General features: G+C 35.3%; 1 protein-coding gene across 2 annotated transcripts in view; it reads right to left on the bottom strand.

Moving 5' to 3' along the window:
• Window positions 1–320: 320 nt before the first annotated feature.
• Window positions 321–12763, bottom strand: part of SUCO (SUN domain containing ossification factor) — a 101387-nt gene continuing 88944 nt past the window's right edge. For both annotated transcript variants that reach the window (XM_044002423.1, XM_044002424.1), the window contains 5 exons: window positions 10094–10198; window positions 8449–8603; window positions 5344–5435; window positions 2861–2916; window positions 321–2415 (listed from right to left, as the gene is read on the bottom strand). In XM_044002423.1, the coding sequence (XP_043858358.1) occupies window positions 1972–2415; window positions 2861–2916; window positions 5344–5435; window positions 8449–8603; window positions 10094–10198 (852 nt within the window). In that variant the 3' untranslated portion in view covers window positions 321–1971. The remainder of the gene's footprint in view (window positions 2416–2860; window positions 2917–5343; window positions 5436–8448; window positions 8604–10093; window positions 10199–12763) is intronic.

Raw genomic sequence — 12763 nt, 5'->3', positions numbered from 1 at the left:
GTGTCAGGGAGGGAAGGAGAAAAATTGAGAACTCAAAATCTTACAAAATGAATGTTGAAAACAATTTTTACACACAATTGGAAAAAAATACTATCAAAATGAACCTAAAGAAGCTAGTCTAGGAAGAAGACATATATAAGGATCAAACAAAATCAGAATGTTAGCTTAATAACAGAAAACCTGAAATTGTTATCAAGTAAGATTAGCACCAAGCATTTATGTACAATCCATATAAATGTTGGGAGCATTTAGCATTTAAAAAGGTTACAGGGATCAATAATGAGCTTGTGAATTTCTCTTAACAAAAGGAAGAAAAGCCATTAAATTAATAAAGACAAGTGTTCAGATTTATTTGGAAATTCACAGTTTCTACTGGCACTACAGCTCTGTAGTTACATAAGTCTTCTTTCCACAATGTTGAACGCTGCACTCAGATGATATTTTCCCATCCCTACCTCATTCTAATTTGGACCTCAATTCATTGTAATTTTTATAAAACTCAGGCCCTCTTGCTCTGAATGGCTAAATGTGCAGACTGACCAACAAAAATTACATCACCCAAAATGTACTGGTAAACTAACATGAAAGCAGCCAAAAAAAAAAAATTTAAAAGGCTTTAAATAAGTCACATTACATACAATACCCAGAAAAGGCATTAAATCAGTTTTTAAAAAGGATATTACTAAAAAGTGCTCAATAAGTTATAACAGCCTTACAAGGAAGGTAAGCTGTTAGACCTCTCAACACAAAAAGAAAAAAGAAAACGCTTTTTCCAACTTCACTCACCATTGCACATTCACACCCCCTATGGAATAATTGTAATCCAAGTATACAATCGCTGCCAAAATTTAAAAAAAGAGAAAGTATGAAAACATACAAAAACCACACACATCCAAACATTCTGCCCTGCACATCTGTAGCCAATACTAAAGCAAACACATTATGGAATAATTCCTTCAGACTTGACCGTTTAGACAAGGTTTGGCAAACTCACTGGCATGCCTGCTTACATTTGGACTGCATGGATAACAATTTCACACTATAACTGGTCACAAATGGTTTTGTTTTTTTCCATTTGCCAAACCTATTTCTCCCAATTTTGCATGTTTAAAGTGTTAATGTTCATTGCGAACAATCAGAATTCAAATGCAGCCAATGAGTACCCATAATGGTAGTTAGATATCCTTAAAGTGAATCTATTAAAAAAAAAAATAGTTTGGGAATAATGGTCATCTGCAAGGTACCAGGTGGTCCACTTTATGTTTATATCATTCAATTCCCAAGGACAAATGAATTCATTCTAAATCAAGTAAATGAAAACACCATTAACAGCATCCCGTCCCCCTCAGAGAACAGGTGCTGTGGCCCTGCAAGTCTTTTATATTCCTTGGTGAGTTTGCCTCACGGAGATCTTCAAGGCAAGTTTTGTCTGATTTTTCCTGCCTGACACACAGGGACAGGCTGAGCTTCAGGCACAGACCATTTGTAGAGCAATGTAGTGTTTACAGCTTCAAAAGAGCTCATGTTACCAAAGAAATCAAATGACAGAAACAAGTTTCTCTTTCTCTCTCCTCCTCCAGTGGCGTTATAAATAGACACAAGGCACATAAATATGGGAAGGTGCAAGAAATAGGAACAAAGCTGAAGGAAGAGCATTAGGCTTTCATTCCTATTCTACCCAAGGAACTGGGTTTCCAAATTACCTTTGCCCCAGTAATTAATCTGTGAAAAAACATCTTTATAAAATGTCTCCCATTTGTCCAGGTAGGAAGTGATCAGCCTTGTAAAACTGCAGCTCATTAACCAAGATTGACACAATCCCATCTACTTAAACAAGGCAGAAATCATAATTTCTGAATACTTTTCCCATTAGTTTTTAATACCTCCCTAACCCACCCCCCTTCCCCAGCCCCTTCAAATACCACAGACTTCTTCAGTGAACAACAAAAGTCTCCAGTATGAAAAATTCAGCTAGATGTGTCCTGATACTGCTGTGACCCCAAATGTTCCCACCGTGATGTCCTTGTTTCCTTTGATGAGGTCATGCAGGCTCGGCATTGAACCTGACTTAGTCTGAATTAAAGTTTTGATAAACTTTCCTTGGTCTTGAACTCTAGATCGCCTTCGTTTCAAAGCCCTTTTCTCAGTTTTTGTTTTTTGGGTCTGTCCATTACACAAACTTGTGCAAGCTGAAATGCCACAGAAGTAGGACTCCTCTGACTGTGAGGAGGTCTCTGAGCTTCCTTCAGATGGAGGACCCTTATAAGAAGAGTGATAAACCTCTCCCATATTAGAGAAATCCCTCTGGTTCGTAAAGGGTTTCCTTCCTTTAATGTCTCCATTGGCTATAGGATGCGTTGTGTCAGCTGGCTTTACTGTCTCAATTTTTTCAGTTTTATATTTGCAGCGTTTCTTCTGTAACACACACAAGAAAACAGATTAGAATTTCAAAGATTAGGCACTTATTTATCTGCAAGAACAAATTACTGTGGAATAAGTGCTATCTTCTGGTGTCAGGCACTTAGTAGGCACTTAATAAGTATTTAATGATTTGAAAAGTAAGAATACATACGTACAACTGTTAACCAATACTGAGACCCTCCCAACTTTGTATAACACCAATCTTTTAAAATTAACATATTTTAATTCAATTGCTACCTGTGGACAATTGTTATTAATTAAGACTGAGATAAGCACACTAATAACATTCTTATAATCTATAAAACAAGAATCTATTTCCCACTTTTATGGGGAGGGGTAGTATTTAGCTGGCTTCTATTTCTATCTATGACCATACTGACCCTATTCCTTAGCTACCACCTCATAATATACCAAATGTACTCCCTAAATGCAAAATTACCTTTTTTTCTGGTGAGAATTTGAGTGGTTCTACGATGTATAAATCATCTGGGTCTACTACAAGAAGAAAAAGGGCAGATATAAAAATGAAAAAGTCAACTGAGCTGCAATTATTAATCCCTAATCTTGTACAACATTACTATTGTGGTAAGGTTTTTAACCTTGATCCTTTAAGATCTTTAGCAATCTATTACTTATATTCCTAACAATTAAAAAACATTTTATTTATAATTATAATATAAAGTTGTTAACATACACACACACAAACATACAAACACATGCATGCACACACAATAGCTAAAGAAAAACTTCAAATAACACTTCTGATTCAGTCAAGGGCATTTTTCAAAATTTATGGCTCAATATGCACAAATGCTGTGATACTATGAGGCATTAGAAGTATACCGTCTTGCTTAGGTTTTCTCAGAGTCATTTAGGAAACCCCTTCAACAGCCCTGTAATGTTATCTATTCCCTGCTTGATAACAACAATAACAATGATAATTACGATAAAACTAATGCTAGTGTTTTAAAGTTTACAAAATATTTTATAAATATTATTTAATTTTATCTTCACAATAATCCTGGGAGGCAGGTACTAATATTAACTCTATTTTACAGATAAGGAAATTGAGGCAAACAGAAATTAAATGATTTGCCTAGGGTCTCACAGTAAGTGTATAAGGCAGGATTTGAACTCAGATCTTCTTGACTCCAATACAAACACTGGATTTACTGTGCTACTTAGATGCCTCGTGCCACTCTCCCTGCCCTGCTTTTGTGAGATAGAGAAGTCACTATTGCAAGGTGGGCCTATTCCATTATAAAATAGTTCTAACTCTTTGGAAGTTTTACTTTACACTCACATTAAATATTCCCTCCCTGTAACTTCCATCCAATGGTTCCAGAATAATTTAAACTTTTTAGAATGTTTATCATTCCCATCTCAATGACATGAAGTCTGAAAAGTAGGTATAACTTTTGTTGCAAACATAATCCTCCAATTTATAATAAGAAGTGTTATCATTTGCCACAGATATCACTAAAAAGGTGAATATGCTTCATTTTTTTCACCTACTTCTTGAATTATGGTAAAACAAAGTCAATTTTAAAATTCAGGTGGGTTAAGCAGGAAGGTTTTAATATCTGTAAGGTACTGAATGTAAGCCTCAGAAAACTAGCAAACACACACAAATTAAGGATTATCCCATAATTTAATTACAGATCCTGCTTATTTAAGACACCCCTCTCCCCCCCCCCAAATGCTATAATCATTTTAAGCTTAGAAAAGACAAATATTTTACTTCTATTTTGGCAAATGTTATTTTCTAAAGAATCATATAAAGCTTTAAAATATTAAATTCCTCAGAATCATTATTAAATTTCTTTATATGTTCTGTGCGGCATAAATAGGCTATTATATACATCTTAAATACAAACACAACAATTAAATTCTACTCTATGACTGACTTTTGCCCTGTTGTTTCTCAGTCTGAAGAATGCCCAGCAGACTCTCCTGACTTATTGAAATCCCTTTTGACTCTCTGCTCTGGAAGCTGAAGAAAAAAAAGAAACTGCTCTATTTATTTAAAAAAGTAGCCATGTGCTAAATTACTACTTAAGCTTTATTAAAAATAACCACAAATGTTAAACAAAGGAGATGCAGCATAAAATTTCATTCTCACAGATTTTCTCCTAAAATAAATTATATTTTAAGGTCTGGCAAATGTTGATTTAGCTGGATAGTTACATAAACTATATGCACGTGGTAGAAGGATTGATTTATAACATGACTATAACCAAGTAGCACTTTCATATCAAACCCTTTTGTAAAAAAAAAAATAATAAAACCTACTGATCATATAAAACTAGTATAATTATTCTTAGTGGATTATAATTAAGTGATGATATATTAACATCTGCCCAAAAAGATAATATTTATAAGGTTCTGCTATGTCATTACATTATGTTGCCCACTAGAAATCTGTTTCTAATCCATCAGGCCTATTAGGCAATAAGGGACAGAGAAGCTAATCCAAAACTAATCTCAAGAGATAATCCACTAAGATAACTGGATGTAAAATGAATTAATCAAAAGTTTTAAGAAAATGACATTCTTTACATGTAATTAGAAAAAATAAATTTGAATAAAAAAGGGGGAAAAAATAAAATTACATTTACTGAAATCTTAAACTTGTCCATCTACAATGAAGTACATGTGAAGAGCTGCTAAAAGATGACATCTACTGGTGAACCAGTAAATTCTGACTCAAGCTCTCGATTACAGGACAAAAATCAAGGAAAATAAGTTAAAGCGTGAAAATACGATGGGAGTGATATATCATAATTAGAAACAATGTTTAATGCCTAATAATCTAATGACCTTTCTACAATAGAAACAGTAGGCTATATTACACACATCAGTAATATATATAAAACTATTTTTTATGTATCACACATATATACACACTCACACAAAGCCTACCTTCTCTGCCAGTTAACTGAAGAGATTTAGATCTGATAAGGGGAAATGAGGTTCTTCTTTTTAAATTCAGATCATCATAGGAGGAGAAACACCTAAAAAGTTAAGAATCATCAGCATGTACCAAAAAAAAAAAAAAAATCAGAAAATCACAAATAATCCTCCAAAATATTTGGGCTAGATAGTAATTAACTCTACAAAAATTACATGAGGATATGCTAAATGAATAGTACACATTTAAAATCTTTTAAATTGCATTTAAATACTAATAAGTATTCATTAAGTACCTATAGGATATAAGGACAAAGAATAAAATAATCCCATCTCACAATTAGCTTGTATTCTAATAAGGGAGACAATAAGTACATATACATATAAAAACATAAAATGCATGAATATAAAGTTATATCTACACACACACAGAGTAATAGTTTGGAAGGTAGGGCATTAGCAGGTCGGGGCAAATCAGAAAAGATTTTATGCAGAAGACTGCCTGAGTTTCATCTTAAAGGAAGAGAGGGACTTCGAGGCAGAGGTAAGAAGGGAGCGAATTCCAGGAGTGAGGCATGGCCGGTACAAAGGCCTGAAGATGGACTGTCATGAGTGAGGAACAGGGAAAAAGCCAGGTCGGCTTAACTGCTGGGTACAGTACAGGGAATATCTAATAAGGGTGAAAAAGAGAGGTTAGAGCCAGGTTTTGTATAGGGCTTTAAAAGCTACACAGGAGTTTATATTTTATACTAGAGGCAAGAGGATGAACTCAATTTGGTTCAATAAGGAAGTAACAAGGACAGATCTACTTTGGCTGCAGTATATAGGGATGGACTGTATTAGTGAGACAAGTCAGGAAGACCAAGTAGGATGCTTATTGTAATAATCTACAGAAGGGTGGTAACTGTGGGAGTGGAAAGAAAGGGTTGGACATGAGTGATGTTTTTTATAAAAAACATTTATCTATTTGTTCCTTTGTTGTTCATTCATTCATTCATTCATTGTTTATCTATTTTTGCAGGGTGATGAGGTGATGTGATGACTTGCCCAGGGTCACACAGCTGGTAAGTGTCAAGTGTCTGAGGCCAGATTTGAACTCAGGTCCTCCTGAATCCAGGGCCACTGCGCCACCTAGTTGCCCCCCATGAGTGATGTTGTAAGGTAAAAATGACAAGATCTGGCAACTGGCTGTATATGTACAATGAAAGACAGTAAGCAGCTCAGGATAAAATTACAAAATTACAAACCTGAGACCCTGCAATGATGGCAGTGCCTTGAAAGAAATAAGGAAATGGAAAAAAAAAAATAAATAAGGAAATGTGGAAGAGTAGGCTTTCTGTGGAAAAGATAATAAATTCAATTTTAGACACCTTGAGAGAGAGAGAGAGAGAGAGAGAGAGAGAGAGAGAGAGAGAGAGAGAGAAGCTTCTTTGGGTAGTGAGCTAGGGAATCAATTAGTGAGGAATAAAAAGGCTTTCTTGCTTTAGTAAAGGTCCTGGTGAGATTATAGAACATGGATTTGTAAAGTAACCATTTAGTATATTTGTGGAACTTCCTCCAGCTTTGTTCAGCAGCTCACAAAAAAAGAGTAGAGGAGGTAGATGGTGAAAGCAACTCAAGGCTGGGGTTTATAAAGAGGAGGAAGATGATAGGATAAGAGGGCAAGGGATTTAGGAGCAGAGGGCAGTGTAGTATGGAAACGACTAATAACTGGTCTGAAGTGAGAGCCTGGTGAGGGAGGAAAAGTGAACCTGGAGCAGGGGTAATGACCTAAGAAAGTCCTGAGGGGTGGAGGAAAGGGAGGCTCTCTATAAGGAAGGCAAAGAAGTGTATAGAAGAAAAGCATAGGGATAAATGGAAACATAAGAGGTTATGGTCAAATAAAACTGTCTGAGTTTCTAAATAGAGACATCAAACACTTATGGGTAATGGCCAGATCTGGTGTGTGACCATCTTCATTGGCTGAGGTAGAATGAAGGAGGCGGAGAAAATAGGAGGTTAGGTAAGGAGCATTTACATGAATCTGAAAGTCTCCAAGTATAAGGGCAGGAGTTGGGAAGGAGAAAAAGATCATGAACCAGGTACTGAATTCCTTGAGAAAAGAAAAAGAATGGCCCAGAGTTCACTTTACTATAGCTACATAATTTTTATTAGGTGAAAAATTTTAATTTTGAGGACTTCAAAAGAAAGATTATTAAGTGGAGAAAGAGAAACAATCTTATTTGGAGCAAGGAGTATTCTGATTCCCCTTCCAAAACCAGTGAGACTGAAAAGATAATAATTAGATAGATAGATAAATATAGATGATAGATAGATGGATAGACAGACAGAGACGGCATTTATATAATGCTTTAAGGTTTACAGAGTGCTTTATAAATATTATCTCACTTTATTTTCACAATAACCCTAAGAGCTAGTAGGTGCTATTATTATTTCCATGTTGAGAATAAGGAAATTGAGGCAGGCAGAGTACTGGTCCTCTGACTTCTATATTCAATTGTTATTTATATATAGATATGGATATAGATATATGTGATTTTATAGGAAAAAACCACTAAATCTCAATCTTATCAATAGGGCTCTTATCATTCAAAGGAGGTTTTTCTCAATAAAGCTAAAGTAGCCAAGTGCTGGCATTGACAATGAGCCAACTGAATTTACAGGACCTCAAAGAGGTATGGGAAGATCATTTTCCTTCAATTTCACTTGAATAGTAAATAAGTAGTTTACCAAAAAAAAAAAAAGTCAACTGTTTAAACTGTTATTAAAACAAGTTATTCAAATTATATTCGCAAGAAAATGAGAATACTGTTGAAACAGAGAAATAAGCTAGGTTACAGGATCATATATCTAGAGCAGGCAGGGAACTTAGAAGGCCATCAGTCCAGTCCTTCATCTTACAGATGAGGAAACTAGAACAATAGAGGTTCTGTGTCTTGCCTTACACCACAAAATACTAAGTGTCAGTGAGCCAAGACTTGAACCCAGGCATTCCTGACTCTAAAGCTAGTGCCTCCTCTATGCTTATTACTAGAGGAAAAGTAAAATGATCAATTTCTTAGAAGTGTGTAAAACGTTGCAAAGAAAAGACAAAATGAGAGATGATAACCACTGTACCTTTTAGGGCTGGGATAATGATTATTTTTAGGAAGCTTTGACATATAATCTCCATCAAATTGAGAAGTATTCCTACAGCGCTGCATACAAAGCATCAGTCCCAAGACGACACACAACACCAAAGAAATCACAAGGTAGCTTTGTCGATCTGAAACCTAGAAAGGGGTAAGTAATAAAACATTTTATAAACTATTTAGTTACACTAGAGGGAGATGTGTGTGTGTGTGTGTGTGTGTGTGTGTGTGTGCACATGCCTACTTGGTGAATTGAACAAATAAAACCATTTATTTTGTCTTCAGTGATTACTTCAAGATAAAGGGCAAGCACTTTTGAAAGCCTACTTTCTTAGTATGTCAGCACTTAATTGAATTGAAACATTTTAAAAGAATTTGCAAAATTAATCAGAATACTACATACTTATGGTTCTCAGATGTTAAATATGGAACTGACAATGTTATCTAGTTGTAAATATATAGATATACACACATAAAAATATTACATATATATATTTATATTCAAATATAGGCATAATTTTCAAGTTTACAAATCATTTTATATCCCTATTACTTCATCTAAGGCTCACAGCTTCCCTCTGAGATAAGTGCTACAGTTACCATCTACATTCTAAAGAGAAGTAAGAAGGTTCTCAGAGATAAAGTGACTTTGCTTATGGACAAACCATATCTCAGAGGCAGGATTTAAACTCAGGTCTTTCAGATTCCAACACAATGTACCACATCAAACACTTTATTAGTTCTTGAGTAGTGTTTGCAATTGTGGCCAGTAGTTAAGTGATAAATTATGTTTATTTGAAACTTAATTCATTTTTGGAAAAAGTAGCATGTTCTTTTAAAAAAAAAAAAAAGGAAGGGAAGCAGCATGGCTTGGTGGGTACAAAACTGACCTCTGAGTCAAGAGGGGCTTAGTTTGAGTCCTGTCTCTTTGACCCCAACAAGTCACTCACCCTCTCAGTGCCCAGGCCACTCTCTTAGGCTGTGAACTGAAGAAGAATGCTGGGACCCACATTACCAGAGCAGCTCCTCACAGAACGACCTCCGACTACTATTCAGTCAAAAAGACTCGGGGCAGGGGGCGGGGGGAAGAGTTTCAGAGAATGTGGGACTGAAACTGATTCTTCATGGGCAAGTAGCCCGAGAAGAGCACAAGAGAAGATGGGGAGCAGAAAGGAGCCCAGGTTAACCACAACACCGACAGGGTGAAGGAGAATTCAGCTAATAAACTGAATTCAGGTTGAATACGTTAGGTCTACCAGAAAAAGGGGGGATGGGTTGGAGTTGCCTAGAATTATTTGGGGGTATGTCAAGTTACAGAAAGAAAATCTTTGTTTTGGAAACCAAGTTTAATCATGATTTGTTACTCAAAAGTTCATTTGGGGAACATTAACTGGATGTACTTTTCAATTATAAAATCTTGTTAGCTAAATATTTGCTAAAATCTGGATTATGAGACTGTGAGAAAAAGATAAAAGAAGATCTTCAAATTTTAAAACGCATCTATCCAGATTTATGATAATATTTATGTTACCTGCAAGATAATCTATTTCTGAGAAAGGTTTTAATATTCTTTGATTTTCATCTTTACAACAATTTTCTGGCATGGACTGCCTCACCATATTAATAATTACCTCACGTTTTAGTTCTGCTACTGTTGTTGATAAATTAGAAACTAGCTGTGTCATGTTAGTCAGCTGTGCCTGCAGCAATTGGATAGCTTCAGTTTGCCGCTGATCCTGTTTAAAAAAAAAAAGACGTTTTTGTTTTTGAGTTAAATGTGCAGATAGAATTGGGAGTATAACTGGTTGTATTTTGTTTTAAATTTCACTACTTGAACTTAAGTCATAATATAAGCTTTTCATAGTTTTCAAAACTTATGCTATTCTAATTATAAATCAAATATAGCAAGATACACTGAATATCATGACTTTGATTAAGAAAGTTATTTTTCAAGGAACCACCATTTCAAGAATCTGAACCAGGTCAGTTTAAAAAAACCTGCTTCATCTACCTGAAGCACTTTATTTGTAAACTGAAAACTTACCAAGAATTAAAAATCATTTTGTGAATTATGAATTAAAAATCGTGACTAAATAAGAAACAACCCAAAAGTTCATGAAAACTTATACTCTGGGAAGATAATCTTTCTATCTTTAAAAAATTAAGTCAATTGAAATTTGCAATATTTATCCATTTATAAAACCAAATGAAATCCATTGACATCTTGTTCTTACCTACAAATACCATTTGTATATATTTTTTAAATTTTATAATTTTTCAATCAGCATAATTCTACTTTCTCCCTCCCAATATACTATTTCTCCAAAACTATCCTTTTCATCTTACAGCACAATTTGTATTCCATAATATTTATATAACCTAATCCATTCAGCTCTTATCCAATTTATGACCTCTCCCTCAGATTCCCATATTTTGCTCCCTTAAAGAGCTAAACCTTTTTTTTGCACATTCTTAGGATTTGGTTTTGCTTAGGACTAATCACCCACTTTAATCTTCTCTCCCTTTAATTCCCCTTCCCCATACTCCCCCACTTATTTCCATTAAGTGAAATTTATTTTTGTACTCAACAGTGTATAAGTGTCTTTACGATTCAAGTGTCAGTGTTTCCCGCCCCAACTCCCTGCCTCATTTGTACAGATATCTATTTGTGTACCTTGATTATGCAAAATAATTTTCCCTGAACCTTTTCCCCTCCCCCACCAATGTTCTTCCCCTCTTCTTCCATACTTCTTTTAAGATGAAGACACAGCAGAACCAACCCCAGGCCATATGTCTAACTAGACTCCTTCTATGATTTCCGAGGATAAGATTCACAGGAGACATATGTAACATCTCCCCAAATTAGAATGTAAGCAGTTTGTATCTTTGTTTAGTTCTTTATCATTGTTCATTTGTGACTACCTTTTTATATCTCTCTTAAACCCCTGTGTTTGAACTTCCAAGTTTCTAAATAGCTCTGGCCTTGTCATTATTTCATTTTTTTCATCTAAAGGATTATACTTAGTTTTGCTACACCTTTATCTTTTGCCCTCTGGAATATCATATTCCAAGCTCCCTGTTCCTTCAAAGTGGGGGCTGCAAAAACTTGTGTGATCCTGACTATGGCTTCTAGGTACTTGAATTTTCCTTCTGGTTGCTTTCAGTATTTTTTCTTTGACCTGGAAAGCTCTGGATTTTAGCTATGATATTACTGGGAGTTTTCAGTTGGGGGTATCTTTAAGCAAGTGATTGGTGGATTCCCTCTATTTCCTTTGTCCTCTTGTTTCTAAGAGCTCTAAGTAGTTTTAAGATTTCTTGAAATATGATGCATCTCGGGGGCAGCTAGGTGGCTCAGTGGATAAAGCAGCAGTCCTGGATTCAAATCCAGCCTCAGACACTTGACACTAGCTGTGTGACCCTGGGCAAGACACTTACCCCTCATTGCCTCACCAAAAAAAAAAAAGAAAGAAAGAAAGAAAGAAAGAAAGAGAAATATGATGCATTTCTAGTCTCTTGCTTTGGTCATGGTAGCTTGAGAATTCTTAAATATTTGTTTTCCAGAACAGTTGGTTGCTATAAGACTTTGTTTTAATAGTTATCTCATAAAATCTTTGGTTTTATGTGATCTATTCAATTTTTCAGGGACTTTATTTGCTTACTATCTCTTGTGCCAAGCTTTTAATTCCCTTTCTAATCTTTCTTTCATTGTCCTTATTTCTTTTCTAAATTTTCCCTCTAATTCTCATTTCAATGACAAAAAGATTTTAAAACTCTTTGTTTTAATCTTTTGCTTCATTTTCTTTGTGGCTTTGCTCAAAGATGTTTTGGGCTCATTCTCTTTTTCTGGTTTTGTGTCTTGAGTGTCCCTGTCACCATAATAGGTTTTTATGGTGGAAGTCTTTTTTTGTTTGCTCATTCTTCCAACCTACTTCTTGACTTCAGACTTAATGTTAAGGTTAGACTGTTGACTTCTATAGGGAAGACTTAGACTGGTCCTGTTGCTACTTTCTTGGAGTGCTTGAGTATTGTGTTGCTCCAAAATCTCATGGACAGCGCAAGCTTTTAGCACTTCAAAGTGGTCTGATCCATGGTAAAGTTTTAAAAATGCCTCTCATCTGAGCTCTATGCTTGTCTGACCTGGGTTTGGGGTTCTGAGCAACAGCAGACTGCTGCCAGACTCAGCCAGTTAGCCAGCTGCGAATCTCTATTGGTTCAGAGTGAAAGAAATGCAGAATCTCACATCTAGAGTATCAACAGGTTGACTATTTGGTAATGAAGTCTTTGGCCATGGGAACTCGTGA

Source organism: Dromiciops gliroides, chromosome 4, assembly GCF_019393635.1.
Source record: "Dromiciops gliroides isolate mDroGli1 chromosome 4, mDroGli1.pri, whole genome shotgun sequence".
Taxonomy (NCBI): Eukaryota; Metazoa; Chordata; class Mammalia; order Microbiotheria; family Microbiotheriidae; genus Dromiciops; species Dromiciops gliroides.
Note: the sequence above shows the minus strand (reverse complement) of the source record. Positions and strands in the feature narration are given on the sequence as shown.